At 42.7% G+C, this 20,328-nt stretch overlaps 1 protein-coding gene across 1 annotated transcript in view; it reads left to right on the top strand.

Annotated features, from left to right (window-relative positions):
• The window catches only part of LOC103176327 (collagen alpha-6(VI) chain-like), a 71,933-nt gene that overhangs the window by 15,344 nt on the left and 36,261 nt on the right, over positions 1-20,328 (top strand). The window contains exons 6-19 of the mRNA XM_042346162.1: positions 2,748-3,320; positions 5,252-5,257; positions 6,254-6,856; positions 8,030-8,590; positions 9,009-9,584; positions 11,119-11,688; positions 12,403-12,752; positions 13,295-13,373; positions 14,390-14,535; positions 15,626-15,718; positions 16,103-16,156; positions 16,505-16,576; positions 17,860-17,886; positions 19,048-19,125. Of these exons, the coding sequence (XP_042202096.1) occupies positions 2,748-3,320; positions 5,252-5,257; positions 6,254-6,856; positions 8,030-8,590; positions 9,009-9,584; positions 11,119-11,688; positions 12,403-12,752; positions 13,295-13,373; positions 14,390-14,535; positions 15,626-15,718; positions 16,103-16,156; positions 16,505-16,576; positions 17,860-17,886; positions 19,048-19,125 (3,788 nt within the window). The remainder of the gene's footprint in view (positions 1-2,747; positions 3,321-5,251; positions 5,258-6,253; positions 6,857-8,029; positions 8,591-9,008; positions 9,585-11,118; positions 11,689-12,402; positions 12,753-13,294; positions 13,374-14,389; positions 14,536-15,625; positions 15,719-16,102; positions 16,157-16,504; positions 16,577-17,859; positions 17,887-19,047; positions 19,126-20,328) is intronic.

The following is a 20,328-nucleotide window of genomic DNA, read 5'->3' as shown; positions in this document are numbered from 1 at the left end:
TGGTGCACTGGCAACGAACGACATTAATGTTGTTATAAGTGTCATATAAACTCACCCATCCATAACCGTGGTCATGCACTTGACCTCATCATCACCCATGGCCTTGACATTTCCAACCTCAGCATAGTGGACAAGGCCATCTCGGACCACTTTTTCATCTCCTTCTCTTCTCACATCCCTCTTTCGTCCACCAAGCCCTCAACCTTTCTCAACTGCCCTTGGAAAAGGCTACCCCCTGAGTCCCTCACAAAGGCCCTCTCATCTTCAAACATCCTATCCGTCTGGCCTTCCACCCGCGGAGATCCTAAAGCAGCCGTCCAGCTGCTCCATGATCGTCTCTCCTCCACTTTCAACTCCCTTGTACCCCTAAAATCCAGGACCATCTCCAAACCCACCCGATTCCCCTGGTACAACAACCATCTCTGCCGCCAAAAAACTCAAACCCGTCTGCTCGAGTGCAGATGGCAGAAAATTGGCCTGACAGTTCACCGCCAACTGTGGCTCGAGCATCTCACAGCTACCGCCGTTCTGTGACACACGCAAAAACGGCCTTCTACTCCAACATCATCTTGGAGGCTAAACACAACCCCAAAATCCTTTTTTCCACCACCCACTACCTCCTCCGTGCCCCCCTCAGGCCTCCTCAATCTTCGTATCAAATGCCAAGTGCGAGGAGGTCATGGACTTCTTTTCAACAAAAATACTGAACATCCGCCAGGCAGCCTCATCCACCTGCCCCTTGTCACCCACCGCCACACCCTCTCTGCCCTCCTTACCTTCCTCATCATCTGCTCCTACCACCACCCCCTTTCTACACTCTTTCCTCCCCATCTCTCCCTCCTCCCTCTCACCCACCATCACCTCCATGAAACTCACCACCTGCTGCCTCGACCCCCTCCCCACCAACTTACTGGTCACCCAGCTCCCCCTCCTCTGCCCACTACTGGCTGACATTATCAACCAGTCCCTCTCCTCCGGATCAGTCCCTGCCTCCCTCAAAACTGCTGTCATCACCCCACTCCTGAAAAAACCCTCACTAGATCCCTCAAACCCCAGCCATTACCGTCCTATTTCTAACCTGCCCTTCCTCTCAAAAGTTCTGGAACGCATTGTTGCCAACCAACTTCGCGTACACCTCTGCTCCCAATCCCTCTTCGAACCCCTCCAGTCCGGTTTCCGCGCTGCCCACAGTACAGAGACTGTGCTTATGAAAGTCACAAATGACATCCTCTCTATCTGTGACCAGGGCTCCCTCTGCCTCCTTGTCCTCCTGGACCTCTCCGCTGCATGGGACACAGTGGATCACGCCATCCTCTTCCACCGCCTTTCCTCCGTCATCCACCTCAGTGGGACCGCACTCGCCGGGTTCGAGTCCTACCTCACAAACCGCCAGCAGTACATCTGCAAAACGGCTTCTCCTCCCGCTCTCACACGGTCACCTGCGGGGTACCCCAAGGATCCATCCTTGGCCCCCTCCTCTTTCTGATCTACATGCTCTTTCTTGGGGATGTCATCCGCAGACATGGGATACATTTCCACATGTATGCAGATGACACCCAGCTCTATTTTTCCACCTCTCTTTGCGACCCCCAGTCCCCTGATGTTGTGTCAGCCTGCCTGTCAGACCTCAGGGGCTGGATGAGCGCAAACTTCCTTCAGCTGAACGTTGACAAGATGGAAGCCATACTCTTCGGCTCTCGTCAACGTCTAAAATCTCACGGTTCTCACCTCCTCCACCTACCTGACCTCCCCCTAAAACTCTCCGAACCCGTACGCAACCTCGGCGTCAGGTTCGACCCCCAATTATCCTTCCTCCCCCCCATCTGGTCCCTCACCAGCACCGCCTTCTTCCACCTCTGACACATCGCCCGTCTCCGCCAATACCTCGCCCCAATAGCCGCTGAAACTCTGGTCCATGCCTTTGTCACCTCTCGGCTGGACTATTCAAATGCCCGCCTCACTGGTCTCCCCTCCACTACCATCCATAAAATCCAATTCTTTCAAAACTCTGCCGCCCGCATTCTCACCCGTACGAAACTCCGCTCCCCGATCACCCCAGTCCTTGCCAGACTACACTGGCTGCCTGTCCCAGAGAGGATCGCTTTCAAGATCTTCACCCTCGTATTCAAATCCCTGCACTCCTCTGCAACGCCCTACCTCTCTGACCTCCTCTTCTCAGCACAGTACCCGTTGCCTTCGTTCCTTTGTGTCTGGCCTCCTCCTCGTCCCCCGAGTCCTCCGCTCCACCCTCGGCGGCCGTGCCTTCAGCCACTATGCCCCGAGGCTCTGGAACTGCCTTCCTCACTCCTTTCGTCTCGCTCCCTCCCCATTTTCAGGTCTCTGCTGAAGACCTTTCTGTTCGACCGCGGCTTTGGTCACCTTCCTCTCCCTGGCTCAGCCCCGGGATCCTAAACTGTAAAGCGCTCTGAGACACCGTCCGGCGTGGAGGGCACTATATAAATCCAAGTTGTTGTTGCTGTAGTGACTCAGATAGGACACTGACAGGGTTTGGCAGCCCGTGTATTTTCTCTGTCACCTATCTCTGTGGTGTTGGATCTCCACTGCACCAATAGGGAGATTGTGGGGATGAACAAATAATTACCAACCCTGTGCCTCAAGTTATATCATCATTTTATTGGTGCTCTCGCTCGTCATACCTGTAACATTACTTTGGTATTTTCATAAAGTATTTCAGGGAGCATTTTGTACATATTATAACTGAACACTTTTGTGCTCTTCATTTCTAGTGTGCCAGTCTGCTTCAGTTGCTGATATTGTTTTCCTGGTGGATGAATCGGGCAGCATTGGGACAGTAAACTTTCAGCTGATCCGATCTTTTCTGTATAATTTTATCGACATCTTGGAGGTGAGCCCTGATTACGTGCACATCGGCTTGGCACAGTACAGCAATAGCCCGGTGGCTGAATTTTATCTAAACCGTTATCAAAACAAGAGCGACGTCCTGGACCACATCCAATCAATGACGTACAGGGGAGGAGGCAGAAACACTGAGACTGCTCTCAATTTTGTGCGACAAACTTACTTTACAGACCGTTCTGGCAGTCGGGCAAGAATTGGGATCCCCCAGTTACTGATTGTGATCACTAGTGGAGAATCCGAGGATAAAATGGGTAAAGCAGCCGCCACTCTCCGACGGTCAGGTGTCATCATGTTTGCTTTAGGGATCCAGAATGCTAATGAGACTGAACTTCGACACATTGCCTCGTATCCATCGAGAAGTTACATTTCCAAAATAGATGATTACATACAGCTCTCAGCCATTGAGAGAAACTTCCAGAAGAAGGTTTGCAGTGAGATTGGTAAACAAACAGCGGTAGTGTCCGAACGAACAGCAATTCTCGAACAAGGTGAGGTTCGGGAATCAGTGTCGAAAATTGTTCCTAAACTCAATATGTATTTCAGACTTAGTTCAGAGGGCAAACTCTTCAAAATATCTGTAGTTACTAATAATAGTAATATAATAATAGTCTCCATTAACCTCTCTTGATTTATCTAATTTTCTCTGCTACTCTTTTCGGCTCTTCATGGGCCAATGTCAGCTCTACACCTGAGTTTCTCAATAAAAAAAAGAGTGTGTTTCCTTGCAGGAGAGAGGTTCGTGATTGATTGGGATTTGGAGCAAACATCACCTTTCCAAAAAAGAGCTCCTGTTTTATTTTAAAACAAATTTATAAAAGAATACCTGCTTTTCCATTTTTTTATTCATTTTTACCCACAAATTATTAGTTCTTCCATCTGTCATTAAATATACTTCCTGATATCTGATAATTTTTCTTTCAGCTGTCCATTACTTTTGGATGCACCAAGACAGTGGAATAAGAGGGCATAGGTTGCAAACGTTAGGAAAGACACCAGAAAGCTTTTCTTTATCCAGAGGGTAAATTAATAACTGGAACAGATTGCGAAAAGGGCAGTTGAGGTCAGGATGTTATGTTTTTAAAAAAAACTTGGTGCTGTAATGGGAAGACGGGTGGGCAGTTATTCTGGAAGGTTGAGGTGAAATGAGCTAAAGGCCCTTCTTCCGAAACAATCTTGTGATCTTATAATCAGGAGGAAGGAGCATGTGCATGGCCTGGGTAATTTACCTTTTCTCGCTTTGGATGACTGCCTGAACGCCACTCCGTGCTATGTACAAATCAATAAGAATGAAATTACACCATTTAATTTCGTACTGGGGAACACACAGTGTAAAGGGCAAGGAAGGGGAGGAATTCCTGAAATGTGTGCAGGAGAACTTTCTGGATCAGCGTGTTTCCAGCCCAACGAGGAAAAAAGCTTTGCTGGATTTAGTTCTGGGAAATGAAGTGGGGCAAGTGGAGCAGGTTTCAGGAGGAGAGTATTGGATAACAGTGATCACAATATCATTAGGCTTAAAATAGTTATAGAAAAGGACAACAATCAATCAAAGGTAAAGACCCTCAACTGGAAGTGTACTAATTTCAGTGAGCTAAAAAGGGACCTGGCCAAGATAAATTGGCAGGTAAGACAGCAAACAAACAATGGGAAGCCTTCAAAGAGGAGATAGTTCAGGGCCAGAGCAAATACATTCCCACAAAGGGGAAAGGTAGGACAGTCAAACCTCGCTGGATGACTAAGGAAATTGGGATTAAAATAAAACAGAAAAAGGAGGCTTATGACAAATGTCAGGTCCAAGTTTAAGCAACTTGCTCATTAATTGCTATTCTTGAGGGTTGCCTTTTTTCGGTTGGCAGGCCCTGTCAGAATCTAGCTACTTATTGCTCAGTCGAGATCCTGTGTCGACTGGTACCTTGGACCGTTACCTCTGTGGCTTGTTGTCATTTACTGATAAGAGGTGACCCCCTGCCCCTGTCTGTTATTCTTTCAAAAACAGAGAAAACCAGATGTGTCCTATCCCATGACTGTCAGTCCAGTTGTCCCCCACACTTAACTTAAAATTTAACCCATTCACAACATCTATTGTGATTCTAACAGTATACAAAAAGTGTATATTCTAACAAGACTTATAAACAATATAAAAGCCCATGGTATTAAAGGGACTTGGCAACATGGATCCAGAACTGGCTCGGAGACAGAAAACTGAGAGTGGTAGTAAGCGGTTGCTTTTCTGACTGGAGAAAGGTGTGTAGTGGTGACCCTCAGTGGTCGGTAATGGGACTACTGCTCTTTCTGATCTATATTAATGATCTGGACCTGGATATAGGGAGCACAATTTTCAAATTTGCAGACGATGCTAAGCTAGGAAAAGTAGTTAATGGTGAGGAGGATAGCACCAGTCTCTAAGAGAACTTAGACAGATTGGTAAAATGGGCAGAAACATGGCAGATGAGGTTTAATGTGGAGAAATGCGAAGTGTTGTATTTTGGTAGGAAGAATAAGGAGAGGCAGTATAAGCTAGATGGTAAAATCTTAAAGGGGCAAATGAACAGAGAGACCTGGGAGTCCACATACGCAAATCTCTGAAGGTGGTAGGACAGGTAGATAAAGCTGTTAAAAAAGCATACGGGATACTGGTTTTATAAATAGGGGCATAGAATTCAAAAGTCAGGAGGTTACGTTGAATATTTATAAAATGCCGGTTAGGCATCAGTTGGAGTACTGCGTTCAGTTCTGGGCACCGCACTTTAGGAAAGATGTTAGGGCATTGAAGAGAGGGCAAAGGAGGTTTACCAGGATGGTACCAGGAATGAAGGACCTTAGTTATGAGGAGAGGTTAGCGAAACTAGGATTATTTTCCCTAGAGCAGTGAAGATTAAGAGGGGATTTAATCGAGGTTTTCAAGATCGTGAGAGAATTTGATAGGTTGAACCGGGAAAAACTGTTTCCACTGGCATGAGGCTCACTAACCTGAGGACACTGATTTAAGATAGTTGTTAAAAGAAACAGAGGGGAGGTTAGGAATTTTTTTTTCACCCAGTGAGTTGTTTGGATCTGGAATGCATTATCTGAAAGGATAGTGGAAGCCGATTCAATAACAACTTTTAAGAGAGAAGTAGATGGGTATTTGGGGAGGGCAGGATTGCAGGGCTATGGAGAGAAAGCGAGCCAGTGGGATTGAGTTGGATTGCTCTTTTAGGAGCTGGCACAGACGCGATGTGTCGAATGGCCTCTTTCTGTGCTGTATGATTCTATGATTCTAAGAATTTGTAGCTTGGTACACTTAAGAACATGTTATACATTTAGACAAATCTACAAATTCTGAAAGAGAGAATTGTGGAAATACAGCAAAGTGAATATCTTGCATGTCATTCAGTTGGTTTCAATAATTTAAACTGTGTTACTCATCTTTTTTCAGGGTGTATTGAGACTGAAGAAGCTGATATCTTTTTCCTGATTGATGGATCAGGCAGTATACAACCTGACAACTTCCAAGACATGAAAATGTTCATGAAAGAAGTAGCGAAGACCTTCCGTATTGGAGCAAACAAGGTTCGCATTGGCGTTGTCCAATTTGGATCAGCTCCACAAACAGAATTTGACATGACTCAGTATTCCACCAACACAGAATTGGAGATGGCAATGAATCAAATTGTTCAGATTGGAGGAGGCACTGAGACGGGCCGTGCACTCACTTACATGAAGACTCTTTTCAGTGAAGCGGCAAAAACTCGTAGCTATGGAGTGCGGCGTTTTCTAATTATCATCACAGATGGTCAATCAGAGGATAGTGTGGAAATTCCTGCTGAGGAACTAAGACAAGAGGGAATAGTCAATTATGCTATAGGTGCGGGCGAAGCAGATCCAGCTGAACTTCTGCTGATTGGAGGATTTCAAGAAAAAGTATTTTATGTCACCAGCTTGGATTTTTTAATAGATTTGAAGAACAGCATTGTGCGGGAAATCTGTTCAGTAGAAGGTAAGAGGTATTCTTCAATGTGCTTTATAAATTAGTATCTGCAGCAGCTATGCCATAATGAACAACCCTTATACAGTATTGTGGATTTCACCATGTCAGTAATTGCTTTGGCACTGAGAGGTGAAACAATTTGCCCCTTTGATAAACATTTTTACCTTCATTATTGCATTATTTCATTATTGCTATTAGATCACTGGTTCTTCTTTGTATCCTGTTCCACTGTTACTTTTTCAAAAGGAAAATGAACAGAAATGAAAACAAAATAATTTAATTTCCCCACAAGTGGGAATAATAAGTGTATATAGAGAATTATCTAACTACAAATGAATATTCTGATTGAATATAACAAGAGGGCTCACAAAGTTGTTCTTAATGTAGTTCTTAAAATAACTTGCAGAACAAATGGCTTCAAAATGAAAGACTGGATTTAGGAATTTGAGACTAGATAATAGACTAAAACTAGACCCAGCTGGAATTTTGCCCCACACATCCCAAAATGCCTTAATATAGATTTGCTTTCATATTTTCTCAGTAAATTTTCTGAGTTTCTGAATTATTAATCATTTGAATATATTTTTCAAACAGGACTAACTGCTGTACTCACTAAGTTTAGGGATATCATTTTGAAAATACAACACTTTCTCACTTTTTTATAACACCGTGAAATATTCCCACTCTTGTAAAGCATTCAGGGGCTAACTCCCTCTGCTCTTCTTCAGCAAATTGCATTAATATCAACCCTGTTAGAATACGGACTATTGCACAAAGGTGTTTTATTTCCATATTCTTCACCACCTGATCTCATGGCCTTCCCGAGTGAGTTTACCAATTTATTGTAATTTGTGCCAAATAATTGGAAAGTTTGTGTGTGGACTTGCACCCATTTAGAATTGGGTTGGGCAAACTTATTTCACAAAATAAACTTATAGCTGGCAAAGAGAGTGGAGACTTCATACATCAATGTGGTCTGGATTCAAACCAGGACCTAAGGGACAGTTCTTTAACCTACTGCACTATCCATCAACTATAATGGGAGCCTTCACACCTTCACTAAGATTGTGATTTTTTTGTATAGTGAGCAGTTTATGATTTTTTTTTAACAATGTGACTTGATGATGAAACTCATAGCTGATGACAATGATGGCAATATCATCTGCAATTTATTTCTTTCAGCTTGCAGTAAATTGGACACAGTTGACATCATCTTCTTAATAGATGGTTCAGGAAGCATAAACGTTGAGGATTTTGCAAAAATGAAAATGTTCATGAATTCTATTGTAAACAAAACTAGTATCGGAGCGGATAAGGTTCAAGTCGGTGCAATACAGTTTGGTTCATATCCACGGCCAGAATTCCAACTTAATACTCATTCTACAAAACCTGACTTACAGCAGGCAATATATAACATTCAGCAGTTGGGAGGGGGAACTCAAACAGGTCGTGCACTGACATTTACTGCAGATTACTTTGATGGAGCAAGAGGAGGTCGACCTAATATTGCACAGTACCTCATAGTGATTACAGATGGAGAGGCACAGGATGAGGTCCTTGCACCTGCTAAAGCTTTAAGAGATAAAGGAATCACTGTTTTTGCCATTGGTGTCTTCAACGCTAACAATACTCAGCTTCTGGAGATTGGAGGATCCCCAGATAAAGTCCATTATGTTGAAAACTTTGATGACTTGGATGATCCAGAGAAACAAATCTTCTGGGAGATCTGCAGTGTACCGAATGGTTAGTATAATGTACCATTAATACTATACAGAATAACTTAAAGCTAAAAGTGAACAGTTGAGGGATTTTGTTTACGGTTTTTTCTAACAGTTCCTTAATAATGAATCTCAATGGCAAGTTACTTGGTTTTTAACTGGTTAAATTTCAGGAGGATCCCAGCATACACTCTGGGGTCCCAGAGCCTTGGCTCTTGCCAAACTGTGCTTAGTACTCTTCAGAATTAGGTAAGCAGGGTATGTCGTTCCAGGGGGAGAGCGCACATTCCATTCCAAACACAGAAGTTTCCATGTGTAAGTGGCATATGTAGAACTCAGACTGGTTTGGACACTTTTATGCATGGTGATGGGTTTCTGCATGCGTAAGGCTCCAGTTAACCAATAAAATTACTGATAATGTTATTGCTATTTTTCTCCTCCAGATTGTGCAAGAACAGATGTGGGAGATATTGTCTTTGTAATAGATGGATCAGGCAGCATACAACAACGTGACTTTGAGAGCATGAAAAGGTTCATGGTAGCATTGGTGAACAACTCAGATGTTGCCCCTGACAAGGTTCGGTTTGGGGCTGTAGTGTATGGTACCACACCTGTAGTCCAATTCCAGCTGAACCAGTACAAGACCAAAAGTGATGTCCGAGAAGCCATTTATGGGATGCAAAGGGAAGGGGGATCGACATTCACAGCACTTGCCCTTAAGGAGGCAAAGGGGCTCTTAACTACCGAGGAAGGTGGTCGGAGATCAGACAGGGTTGCACAGTTCCTCATAGTTATTACTGATGGTAAAGCCACAGATTCGGTTAATGTACCAGACACATCTAAAGATATTAGAGATGAAGGCATCAACATCTTTGCTGTGGGAGTAGCTGAAGCCAACGAAGAAGAGCTCCAGACAATTGTTGGTCCAACAGGAAACTACTTTTATGTTCAGAACTTTGAAACGTTGAAAAGCATAACTGGAGATATTTCAAAGGTGATTTGCGCCAACACCAACCCAGGTAAATGATTGATTATGAAAAAAAGAACAGGTGGATTTGGGGTAAACTGATTGAAATTAGGTTAACCTAATTTTGGAGTACTGTTAGCCATTTCTTTTTTAAGGATAATATTTGCATACAGTTCTCACTGTCTTTCAAGCCCCTAGTTGGGCATTATATAAGAGTACAGGAACACACAGACATTTATGGGTGTTAAAAAGCCAATAGCAACCAGCTATTGTAAGTTTCTCACAATATTCAGAGGAATCTCTGAACACGGGATGGTGGTTCCAGGTATACAGGGTATGATTCTGGGCTACTGCAATGTAGTTATAGACCATGAAGCAGGATATAATAATGGAAACTGGAGGGTCAGTTATGTGCCGCAACTGGGTGGCCAGAGTTAAAACATTTCTCCTCAATAGGACTAAAATACCCGCAAGACTATTTCATCTTAAAATTTAAAATAATTGCAGAATTCTGGACAATTCCTGAATCCAGTTTCATTCAGGAATGAATGATTTAGAATGTGATTTTCTGCAAATCTCAAAAGACCAGCTTCTAAATCAAGATTACATTTGTGAATTATTCACAATTCTGCATATTTTTGCATTTTAAGATAAATAGTCTTATAGGCAAGACGAGGTGGAATTCCAGGCAATATGCCTTTCTCTGTTTACATGTAGTGTCAAATGTTGTAGTGGATGTGGCACCTTCATATATTAATTAAATGCCTTTATGCTAATTTAGTTATGCTCTGTTGCACACATCCTCATCCATACCAAACTCTGTACCCTCATCACCCCAGTCCTTGCCCAGGCTCCATTGCTTCCCTGTCACTGAATGGTCACTTCGTGTCCCAGCATTTCCATCCCTTTCCAACCTGCTCACACTCCACTACTCTGCCCATCCCTTTTTCCTCGGCCAGCTCGGACCTTTCAATTTACTGTGCCATTTGTAAATTGAAACACTGACTGTGTTTTATCAAAAAATTATCAAATTTTGTGTAAACTGGGCATGTACACGCTGGAAAAGAGAAGGTTGACAGGCGATATGACAGCATTTTTTTTAAGATTCTAAGAGGAATGGATCGTATAGACCATGATAAGCTGTTTTATTTGGTCCAGAACCAGAGGACATGGCTTGCGATTGAAGCGAGATAAATTCAAAGTAAATCTGAGGAAACACTATTTCAGTGAGCGAGTAGTAAATGTATGGAACAGGATCCCTAAGGAGACGGTGGAAGCAGAAAGTCTTGATTCTTTCAAAAGAAAATAACATAGATCTCTTTTAGGAAATAATATTGTGAGATATAGTATATAGTTTGAGACATGACAGGTGCACACCACTGCCAGGTGGTGGAAGGCCAACTGGATGGACCTTGGTCTTTTTTCGTCCAGCAATTCGTATGTTGTTAAGTTAATTATGACAACATTAAATGAGATGACTGATACTTTACAGCATGTTATGTAGTCTGATTATGTCTAGAAATATATCAATAAATTGTAGTGTCATATATAATTTTACATCAGTGTTTATTAATATCTCTTGACAGAGTGTAAACTTCAGCAAGCAGATATTGTTTTCCTCGTTGATGGATCCGAAAGCATTGAGGCAGAAGACTTCAGGCAGATGAAGGCTTTCATGAAAAAAATTGTGAACGCTTTTGAGATTGCCCCGAACAAGGTCCAGATCGGACTGGCTCAATTTAGCACGCTTTTCCGTAAAGAATTCTTCCTGAAGGATTTTTCAGAAAGAACTTCATTAATTGCCGAAATCGAGGGAATCGTCCAAATGAATCAGGGATCTAACATTGGATTTGCGTTAACAAATGTGAACAGTCTCTTCACGAGAGAAGCTGGTAGCCGGAAGGCTGATGGAGTGCCCCAATTCCTATTGCTAATAACAGATGGCCGATCCAATGATGAGGTGGTTGCACCCGCTAATGCTCTGAGAGATGAGAACATAAATATTTTCGCACTGGGCATAGGAAAGGCAGATATAAATCAGCTGTTACAAATCACAGCCTCGCAGGATACAAAATATTTTGTTGAAACTAGTAAAAATATAGAAAAGATTACGCCGAGAATTGTCAGGAAAATCTGCAAGGACATGCCAAGTAAAGGTATGTGTCAAACACTATGTGACATTGTCCTTCATAAAAGGCGCTATGCGAATGCACATTGCTGTTGCTGTATGTGACAGTTTTATAGTACATCAGTTATTATGGCTAAATGCTGTAATAACCTTTGAACTCACAGCATGGGTGGGTGGGCCTTCAGCCTCTCTTGCTGCCACCCTTTGGAACTCCATTCCACAGTCCCTCTGCCTCGTCCCCTCCCTTGCCTGCTTCAAGATGCCTCGCCCCCTCCCTTGCTTCATCTCAAGACCCTTCTCTTCGATCGTGGCTTCGCTCACCCTCCTACCCCAAATCGCCGCGCACCCTGATCTCAACTACCAGCTTGGGTGCAGATCCCTGACTGCCCAACGCCTTGGGACGTTCTCCTGACATGAAAGGCACTATAAAAATGTAATTTGTTGTTGCTGTTTGCAATTTACAGTTGTATTTAAACAAAATAAAATAAATTAAAGGAAAATCTTGCATTTTCTGCTCATTAAATAGAGGAAAATGCAATATTCCTGCATCTAATGAGCAGATTGTCTGACCAACAAACACTCCAGTTCTGGTTAGATATAAAGTAAAGCTACCTCTTCTTGTCCCCCAATGCTATACTTCAGCCTTAACCTCATCCTCACGAGCGCAACATTTGCTGGACTTAGAGTGTAGCCTGGTAATTTCGCTGTGATAATAAATTAGGTAAATTCTTGTCTCTTCCAGATTGCACAGTAGATGTTGCTGTGGGATTTGACGTTCCCAGGCAGAAACGGTTTTCCAATATCTTTAGCGGAGCACAGAGACTCCAGACACATCTGAATGATATCTTACAGAGAATGGTGAGCTTACAGAATGTCAGCTGCAGCTCGTATCTGAACATCAGAGTGGGATTTCACATAAAGAACGAAGCTGGAGGGACAGTCTTCGAATCAGCCTTTGAAAAATACAATGAAGATATCGTGAAGAAATTGAAAGAAATTCAGTTGTCAAGAACGGATCAAATTGATTTGACTGCCACCTATTTACAATCATTTTCAAGCAAATTTGAGCGGGAATCAGGAACAAATGTAAAGGTAAGAAATATTATCCTAAGAATCCTTTTTTTTTTAAAACGCTGTTTATCTTCCCCCTCTCCTTCAGGCTGGAGGGAGGAGGGACGTTTGCCTAAGTGGTCATTCTTCATTTTTGAATTCACAAAGTTAGTGTCTGCATGATATTTGACTATTATGACCATCGAGTTGCGTCAAAATCTGTCTTCACAAAATGCTCATATGTTCACCTAATGTTCATAACTGTGCACTTCATAAACATGCAATTCCAGCAGGGAATAGTCATAAAGCCATAAAGAAGAGGAAGTCCATCTGATTTTTCTTCTAATCAGCCCATGTTCAGGGTAGGGTAGAGTTGGTGGGGAATGGAGTGAGATCAGTAGATTTGGCAGAAGGCAATGGTGCCTTGTGGTCAAATTATGTTATCCAGGTTACAAACGACTATTTAGGTAAAGCATCAGTGAGTGCTGGAACCTATGGGGTGGTACTCTAGCTATATTCAAGGTTATAATTTTATAGACAACTTTTTCCAAGAGTTTCTTTAAATAAAAAAAATCTCTTTGCAGGTGATTGTGATTTTTACAGATGGAGCAGATGACAGCATGGACAGACTCAAGGAAACATCAGACAGACTCAAGCTTGATGGTAATTAGTTCTGCGTTTAAATCTTTAATGTTTTTTTCTTACAATCATAGCTTGAAATAGCAGCCTTTTTGTTACATCTTTACAATGGGGAAAAACTTACTATTTTAGGGATCACTTTAAGACAGCAATTAAGAAGAGTCCTGAAAGGAGACAGAGCTCAAGTAGAACTATACGTAACAAGTAACTAATCAGTGATTTAAAAATAAAAGATTTTGTTTTTTTATTTTGGATTTTAACACGTGTTACTGCTGAAGAAGTTTAAGCAAGCCTCCACTGTGGGGCAGTACCGCTCTTATTAAACAGAGATGAATTCTCTTTTAGTTCAAAGAAGTCAGCAGATTTGAAACAAAGAAATGTCCTCCCCACTAGAATAAATAATGGAAATGTTAATGGGAAATTTAAGGTTAATTCCTACAATTATTGTATAATTTATTGGAGGAATGTGCAGGTATCCAGAATTTTCCAAATAATCTTCCTTTTAATTGTGCCTTCTATTCCATGACATTGAAAGGTCTGCAGTATGGAAATAGCAGTTTGCACAAGAGAACTTCCTTCTCCTCTCTTGCCACTACTGGCCAATATAAAGTTGAGAGCTCAAGCCTATCAGTGGTCATAATAATATAATTGTGGACGTTTCGAAAAACAGAGAAAGACTCTTGGGAAAAAATGTAGCTCTAAAACAAAATTGGGGAGAAATTCTACCCAGGTCTATTTATGTAGCATTTTAGAATGTCCAAATTGCAATTACATTTTTTATAGTTCATAATTTATAAATTATCAAACTGCGGTTAATCTGAAAGAATGAATACCTTTGTCAGTTTGGTGACATGACTCGGTCATCATCCACCTCATTGTGAAAGAATGAATGAAACATGAAAGACAATTCAGTCCTGGTGAATGACATAACAGGTTAACTGGCAGTGATGATACTAGTAATAAAAATAGGACTGTTGTGCTATCCATTGGTAATGCAAATAATTTCAGTAACATGTGGGACTTGCTTTACTCTGTGCTAGGTGTGAATATGCTAATCACTGTTGCTCTGGAAAATACACCAAGCCTTGATGACATTCTAAACATAGAGTTTGGACGAGGATTTGGATATAGACGGCGATTGACAATTGGGATGCGTGATATAGGAAGTGCTTTGCTCACAGAAATTGTAAGTGACTATTTAGGGCGACATTAAAACAGGTTTTTCATTTTTAGTAATTTCTTTTTAAAATCTGTAATTTAATTTGAATCAACATAATTTAGCAAAAAAAATTAAATAACAAACAAAGTATACCTGGTTAACCATTTGGTTTACTAAAGGCTTGTTTTCCTTTTGTTCTAAGCTCTCCCCCGGATGGCTGGTTGACTTTCAATTTAAGAAACACCAACATATTATTATTTTCTAAAAAAATATATATTTTTAAAGACTTCCTGGGAAATGTTAATACATTGCTCCATCTATCTGAAGTCCTTTCCCATTTCTCGTTGGTTATCATCCAGTTTTGCTGAATATCAAGTTTAGTAAAAAATTCTTTGGTTGGTGCATCATGTCGAATTATTTGTTGCTCATCCATTACATATAAAATGATATGTGAGAACAAATTCAACCTAGGTCTAAATTTACTATTATTAAAATAATAATAATCCATACATTTGATATAGCTTCTTTCATGTTGTAAGGACGTCTCAAAGTGCTTCACAAGTTATACTGTAAAATATACCGATTGTATACTTCGTAATTTTGCGTTCAGCAATGTCCCAAAGCAGCCATGGAGTGAGTGACCAATTTTATTTGAGGCATTGCCTTTTATTTGTGGCATTGCAACTTTGCCTTTTGTTTAATTTTATGTAGGTATTGTTGACCAGGAGACCGGGAGAAATTCCATTCTATTTTCAAATAGTGTCATGGTAACTTTAATGGCCACTTCAATGTAATGTCTCATCTGAAGGATGGCACTTCCAAAATGTTGTGTAATGTAGTGTCAGCCTGGATTATATGGATTCCAAGTCTCAATGTGGAGCCTAAACCCACAACCATTGCTACTAACTGAGCCAGGCTGACATACTCTATTTATGTAGCATTTTGGAATGTTCAATTAAGACATTAAGTTTAATGTCAGTTTTCTGCATTTCTTAAAAGAACCTACAGAAAACTGGCTTCAAAATGAAGACAGCGTTAAAGAATTAAAGAATTTGCCAAATTCAGGAGAATCTGAAAAGCTCCGTTTAAATTGCCCTTGAATGTTTTCTTTCTCCAGGACACAGTTGCAGAAAGAAAATGTTGCAATGTGTTTTGCAAGTGTATAGGACAACCAGGTGCACGTGGTCTTCAGGGAGGTCAAGGATTTAAGGTAAGACATAGTACAGAATGGGCCTTGTTAGAATGTACTTGAAAAATATAAAAATGTTTAAACATATTAACTCTGGGATATTTCTCCAGTTGCTAGAAAATCTACCAACATTGGTAAGTAAGCTGATGGTTGGTAAAGATCCTATCCAATTTGGTGGTGTGAATTTATAATGAGATTTTGCCATTGTAGGTTGGTTAAACTTATTGCCAACTTAGTGAATTACCCCACCCCCTCCTCCTGACAGGAATTTCTATTGTGAACTTAAAGCACTTCCAATTTCTTGTGTTAAGGCTGTTTATTCAATTTAAGAAAAACAGGAAAGCGACAATTAGAAACACTCTCTCTAATTGGAGCTCAAATGCTTATATATTGATCTTATTGCAGGGAATTGAAGGTCCAAAGGGAGTTCCTGGTTATCCAGTGGAAGAAGGAGACACCGTAAGTTGATAAATTTTAAAGTTTGTGAAATATAAAATGGAAGCTCTAAATTATCGGAGTTGAACAGGTCAATTGCTAAGACAAGTGATCTTTTCATTACATTTTTATAGTGATAGTCTCCATTATTCAACCATTGCCTCTGTCCTCCCAAGGCCACATTTCCACTACCTGGGAGCATGGAGTCAAAGTGTTTTGTGCATTGCATAGTGTATTTAATCAACTCAGTCTATACCTATCACTGGAACCTCCAGCCTCATTGGCAATCAAATGTTTGTTAAAGTTATGATGATTGCAGGAAAATGATGTAGTACCCTCTTTAATGTAAATAAAATTTTTTTTTTTTTTTAGGGTGACAGAGGTTTTCCAGGTATTAATGGAACTGAAGGAACTGAAGGATGTCAAGGTCCTAGAGGCCCTAAGGCAAGGGCTTAGATAAATATGTATCAATTGAACTAATACATTACAGTAGTCATGTTTTGACTGAATATTTGCCTTAACCTTCACGGGCGTGCCCTTGCCTGGATCGAATCCTATCTCTCTTACCGTCTCCACTTTGTTGCCTCTAACAGTTTCTCCTCCAGCCCCGCACTGTCACATCTGGCGTCCCCCAGGGCTCTGTCCTTGGCCCTCGCCTCTTTAATATCTACATGCTCCCCCTTGGTGACATCATCCGCAGACATGGGGTCAACTTCCATCTGTATGCGGATGACATCCAACTCTATCTTTCTGCCTCCACCCTCAACTCCAGGACCACTGCTGTCCTGACAGACTGTCTGTCGGACATCAAGTCCTGGATGAGGGCAAATTTCCTACAGTTGAATGTGAACAAGACCGAGGCCCTCCTGATTGGCTCACACCAGAGCCTCTGCACCTCAGGCTCTGGCAGCATCAACCTCCATGGTTGCACACTATAACTCACCAAGCCATCAGGAGCCTAGGTGTCTTGTTCGACCCTCAACTGTCTTTCTTCCCCACATCCAAGCCATGACCCGCTCTGCCTTCACTCACCTCCGTAACAGCGCCCGACTCTGCCACTACCTCACCCCTCAAGCCGCTGAAACTCTTGTTCATGCCTTCATCACCTCCAGGCTCGACTATGCAAACGCCCTGCTTGTTGTCTTCCCAAATTCTCCCTCCACAGGCTGCAGATAATCCAGAACTCTGCAGCCCGTGTCCTCTCCCGCATCAAACTCCGTGACCCCATCTCCCCCATTTTCGCCTGACTCCACTGGCTCCCTATCCTTCAGAGGAACCAGTTCAAAATCCTGGTCCTCACCTACAAAGCCCTCAATGGTCTCGCCCACCCTACCTCTGCGGCCTCCTAACCCCCTACCAAGCCGCCCGTTTCCTCCACTCAGCTGGCTCTGGTCTGCTCCACGTCCTCCGACCCACCCGCCCCACCATTGGCGGGACAGCCTTCAGCCACTCTGCCCCCAACCTCTGTAATTTCATCCCCCATTCACTCCGCCTCGTCCCCTCCTTAGTCTCCTTCAAGTCCCACCTCAAGACCTTCCACTTCGACAACCCATGGGAGTGGAAAGGGGTTCACCCCCCTTCCCCTCCCCTCCCTTCTCCCTCCCTGACCCCAGCTCGGGTCTGAAATGCTGTACACTGTCCAGCACCTTGGCGTCCTCCCGATGTGAAATGCACTATACAAATGTAACCTTGTTGTTGTTATTAACCAAACAAATCTTCTCTTTCAGGGAGCAAGAGGGTATCAAGGAGAAAAGGTAAATACGTTGGTTTTGAAGTTGAATGAAACCTTAAAGGTGTTTGTCTTAAACGTGTACCAGTTTTTTCTTATATTGCCTTCTACATGAGATGTCCTACCAATGTCCAGTTCTGCTCCCTGTGACCAGATGGGGATACCCAAGCCTTATAACAACAATAATAATAATCCTTGCATTTGATATAGCGCCTTATCACGTCTTTGAGATGTCTCAAAGCGCTTCACAGAACATACTGTAAAGTGAATTGACTCTATATTTTGTGGGCGAAATGCGGCAGACAATTGCGCACAGCAGTGTCCAGAAACAGTCGGAGATTGCAGGGATTGAGTGACCAAATTATTATTTTTTTTGAAAGAATTATTACTCCTGGAAAAACAATCAATTAAGAACTGGGTTCCTACTTAATGCTAGGTAAACGTGTGGAGTAAAGAAACTTGCTGGGAATCAAAATCAGGTCTCTCGCTTGCGAGGCAAGTGCTCTAACCACTGAGCTACAGGACTCCATGAGTCCATAAAAAGTGCCGGAGAGAACAATGAGGATGATCTCTAATGATAGAGGAATGAGCTCTGTTTAGCAATTAAACACGCTAAGCCTCTTAACACTTGAAAAGAGGAGACTCGGGTGGGACCGTACAGAGATGTATAACATTTTAAATGTCATTGAGAAAGGAAGCTCAGTCAGTATATTGGATATACTTAGACATCAGAACGAAGGGAGAGAAGTTGAGACTTGCAAAGGATAATTTCAGGACAGACATTATGTGTTTGTTTACCCAGAGAATAAGTAACGACTGGAATAGCTTAACAGGAAAGATGGTTGAAACCAGGTGATTTGACTAATTTTTAAAAAAAATGCTTGATGCTGTGATGGGCGGATGGTAGGGTAGGTATTCTGGAAGGATGAGATAAGATGGGCAAAAAGGCCTTCTTCATCTACCATTGTTCTGCCCTTTCCCATAATTTGTCTACATCCTTTTGCAGTATTTTACTTTCTTAGTTACCATTATCCCTCTCTCCCTATGTCCAGTTCATTAATATATTGGGTAAAAAGCTGGGACCCAGCCCTGATTGTTGTGATACGATACTTTCGTCTTCATGGGACAGCACTTGCAAAGAAACTTTCTTATCAATTTAACCTCAACATTGTTTTTCTCTCCACAGGGTGAAGAAGGGGTAAACGAATTTAATGGAATCACAGGGGAGCAGGTAATATTTTCTTTGTTATTCCGATTGTATGAGGTAAATTAATCTCTGTTGCACAGTTTGTGACAGGCTATACTGTATTGCTCCTTACAGTGCACCTCCCCCTATTATAGTGGATCCAAAATGTTTGTTAGCAGTACACAAGTATAAGAGAAAAGGCCTGTTGCTTAGACAAGTGATATGTATGTTTGTAAGCTTTTCAGCAAGATAAAAATACTCATTCTGATGGTGAAATAATCACTGTCTGTTTGCAAATGTTAAGTCGTTTGGCTGCTATTTCTGACTGACCGAGTACTGTAAATCTGTTGAAAATGCAGAGCTGTCATGTTTTTGAGCTACAACCTGATCCAACAGAAACTGGAAATATTTGCCAAAAATAGCAGGGAAATTTGACAAATATGGGAGAAAATTGTAAGCTTTTGTGAGGCATATCTTACTGCCAACCAACATTTTTTCACTTTATTGATAGAAACTAAACATGAAGAAATAACACATATTAGATTGTTGCAAAAAAATTAATGTTTACTTTAACAAAAACTGGGTGGCCCACTTGGGGCGAGGGGGGAAATTAGCCCTGACTGACGGGCTCCAGGAGGTCACCCACTCGTGCTTCTTGGGGCCCGTTACCGCACCCAGTGAGAGAGAGATACACACACACATAATCACACAGACTCACAGAAAGAGAGAGCGACACATATGCTCACAGACACAGAGAGACGCACACACTCACAGACACAGAGACGCGCACACTCACAGACACAGCGAGACGCGCACCCTCACAGACACAGCGAGACGCGCACCCTCACAGACACAGCGAGACGCGCACCCTCACAGACACAGCGAGACGCGCGCCCTCACAGACGCAGCGAGACGCGCGCCCTCACAGACGCAGCGAGACGCGCGCCCTCACAGACGCAGCGAGACGCGCGCCCTCACAGACGCAGCGAGACGCGCGCCCTCACAGACGCAGCGAGACGCGCGCCCTCACAGACGCAGCGAGACGCGCGCCCTCACAGACGCAGCGAGACGCGCGCCCTCACAGACGCAGCGAGACGCGCGCCCTCACAGACGCAGCGAGACGCGCGCCCTCACAGACGCAGCGAGACGCGCGCCCTCACAGACGCAGCGAGACGCGCGCCCTCACAGACGCAGCGAGACGCGCGCCCTCACAGACGCAGCGAGACGCGCGCCCTCACAGACGCAGCGAGACGCGCGCCCTCACAGACGCAGCGAGACGCG

Source organism: Callorhinchus milii, unplaced genomic scaffold (assembly GCF_018977255.1).
Source record: "Callorhinchus milii isolate IMCB2004 unplaced genomic scaffold, IMCB_Cmil_1.0 Scaffold2, whole genome shotgun sequence".
In the NCBI taxonomy this organism is placed as follows: Eukaryota; Metazoa; Chordata; class Chondrichthyes; order Chimaeriformes; family Callorhinchidae; genus Callorhinchus; species Callorhinchus milii.
Note: the sequence above shows the minus strand (reverse complement) of the source record. Positions and strands in the feature narration are given on the sequence as shown.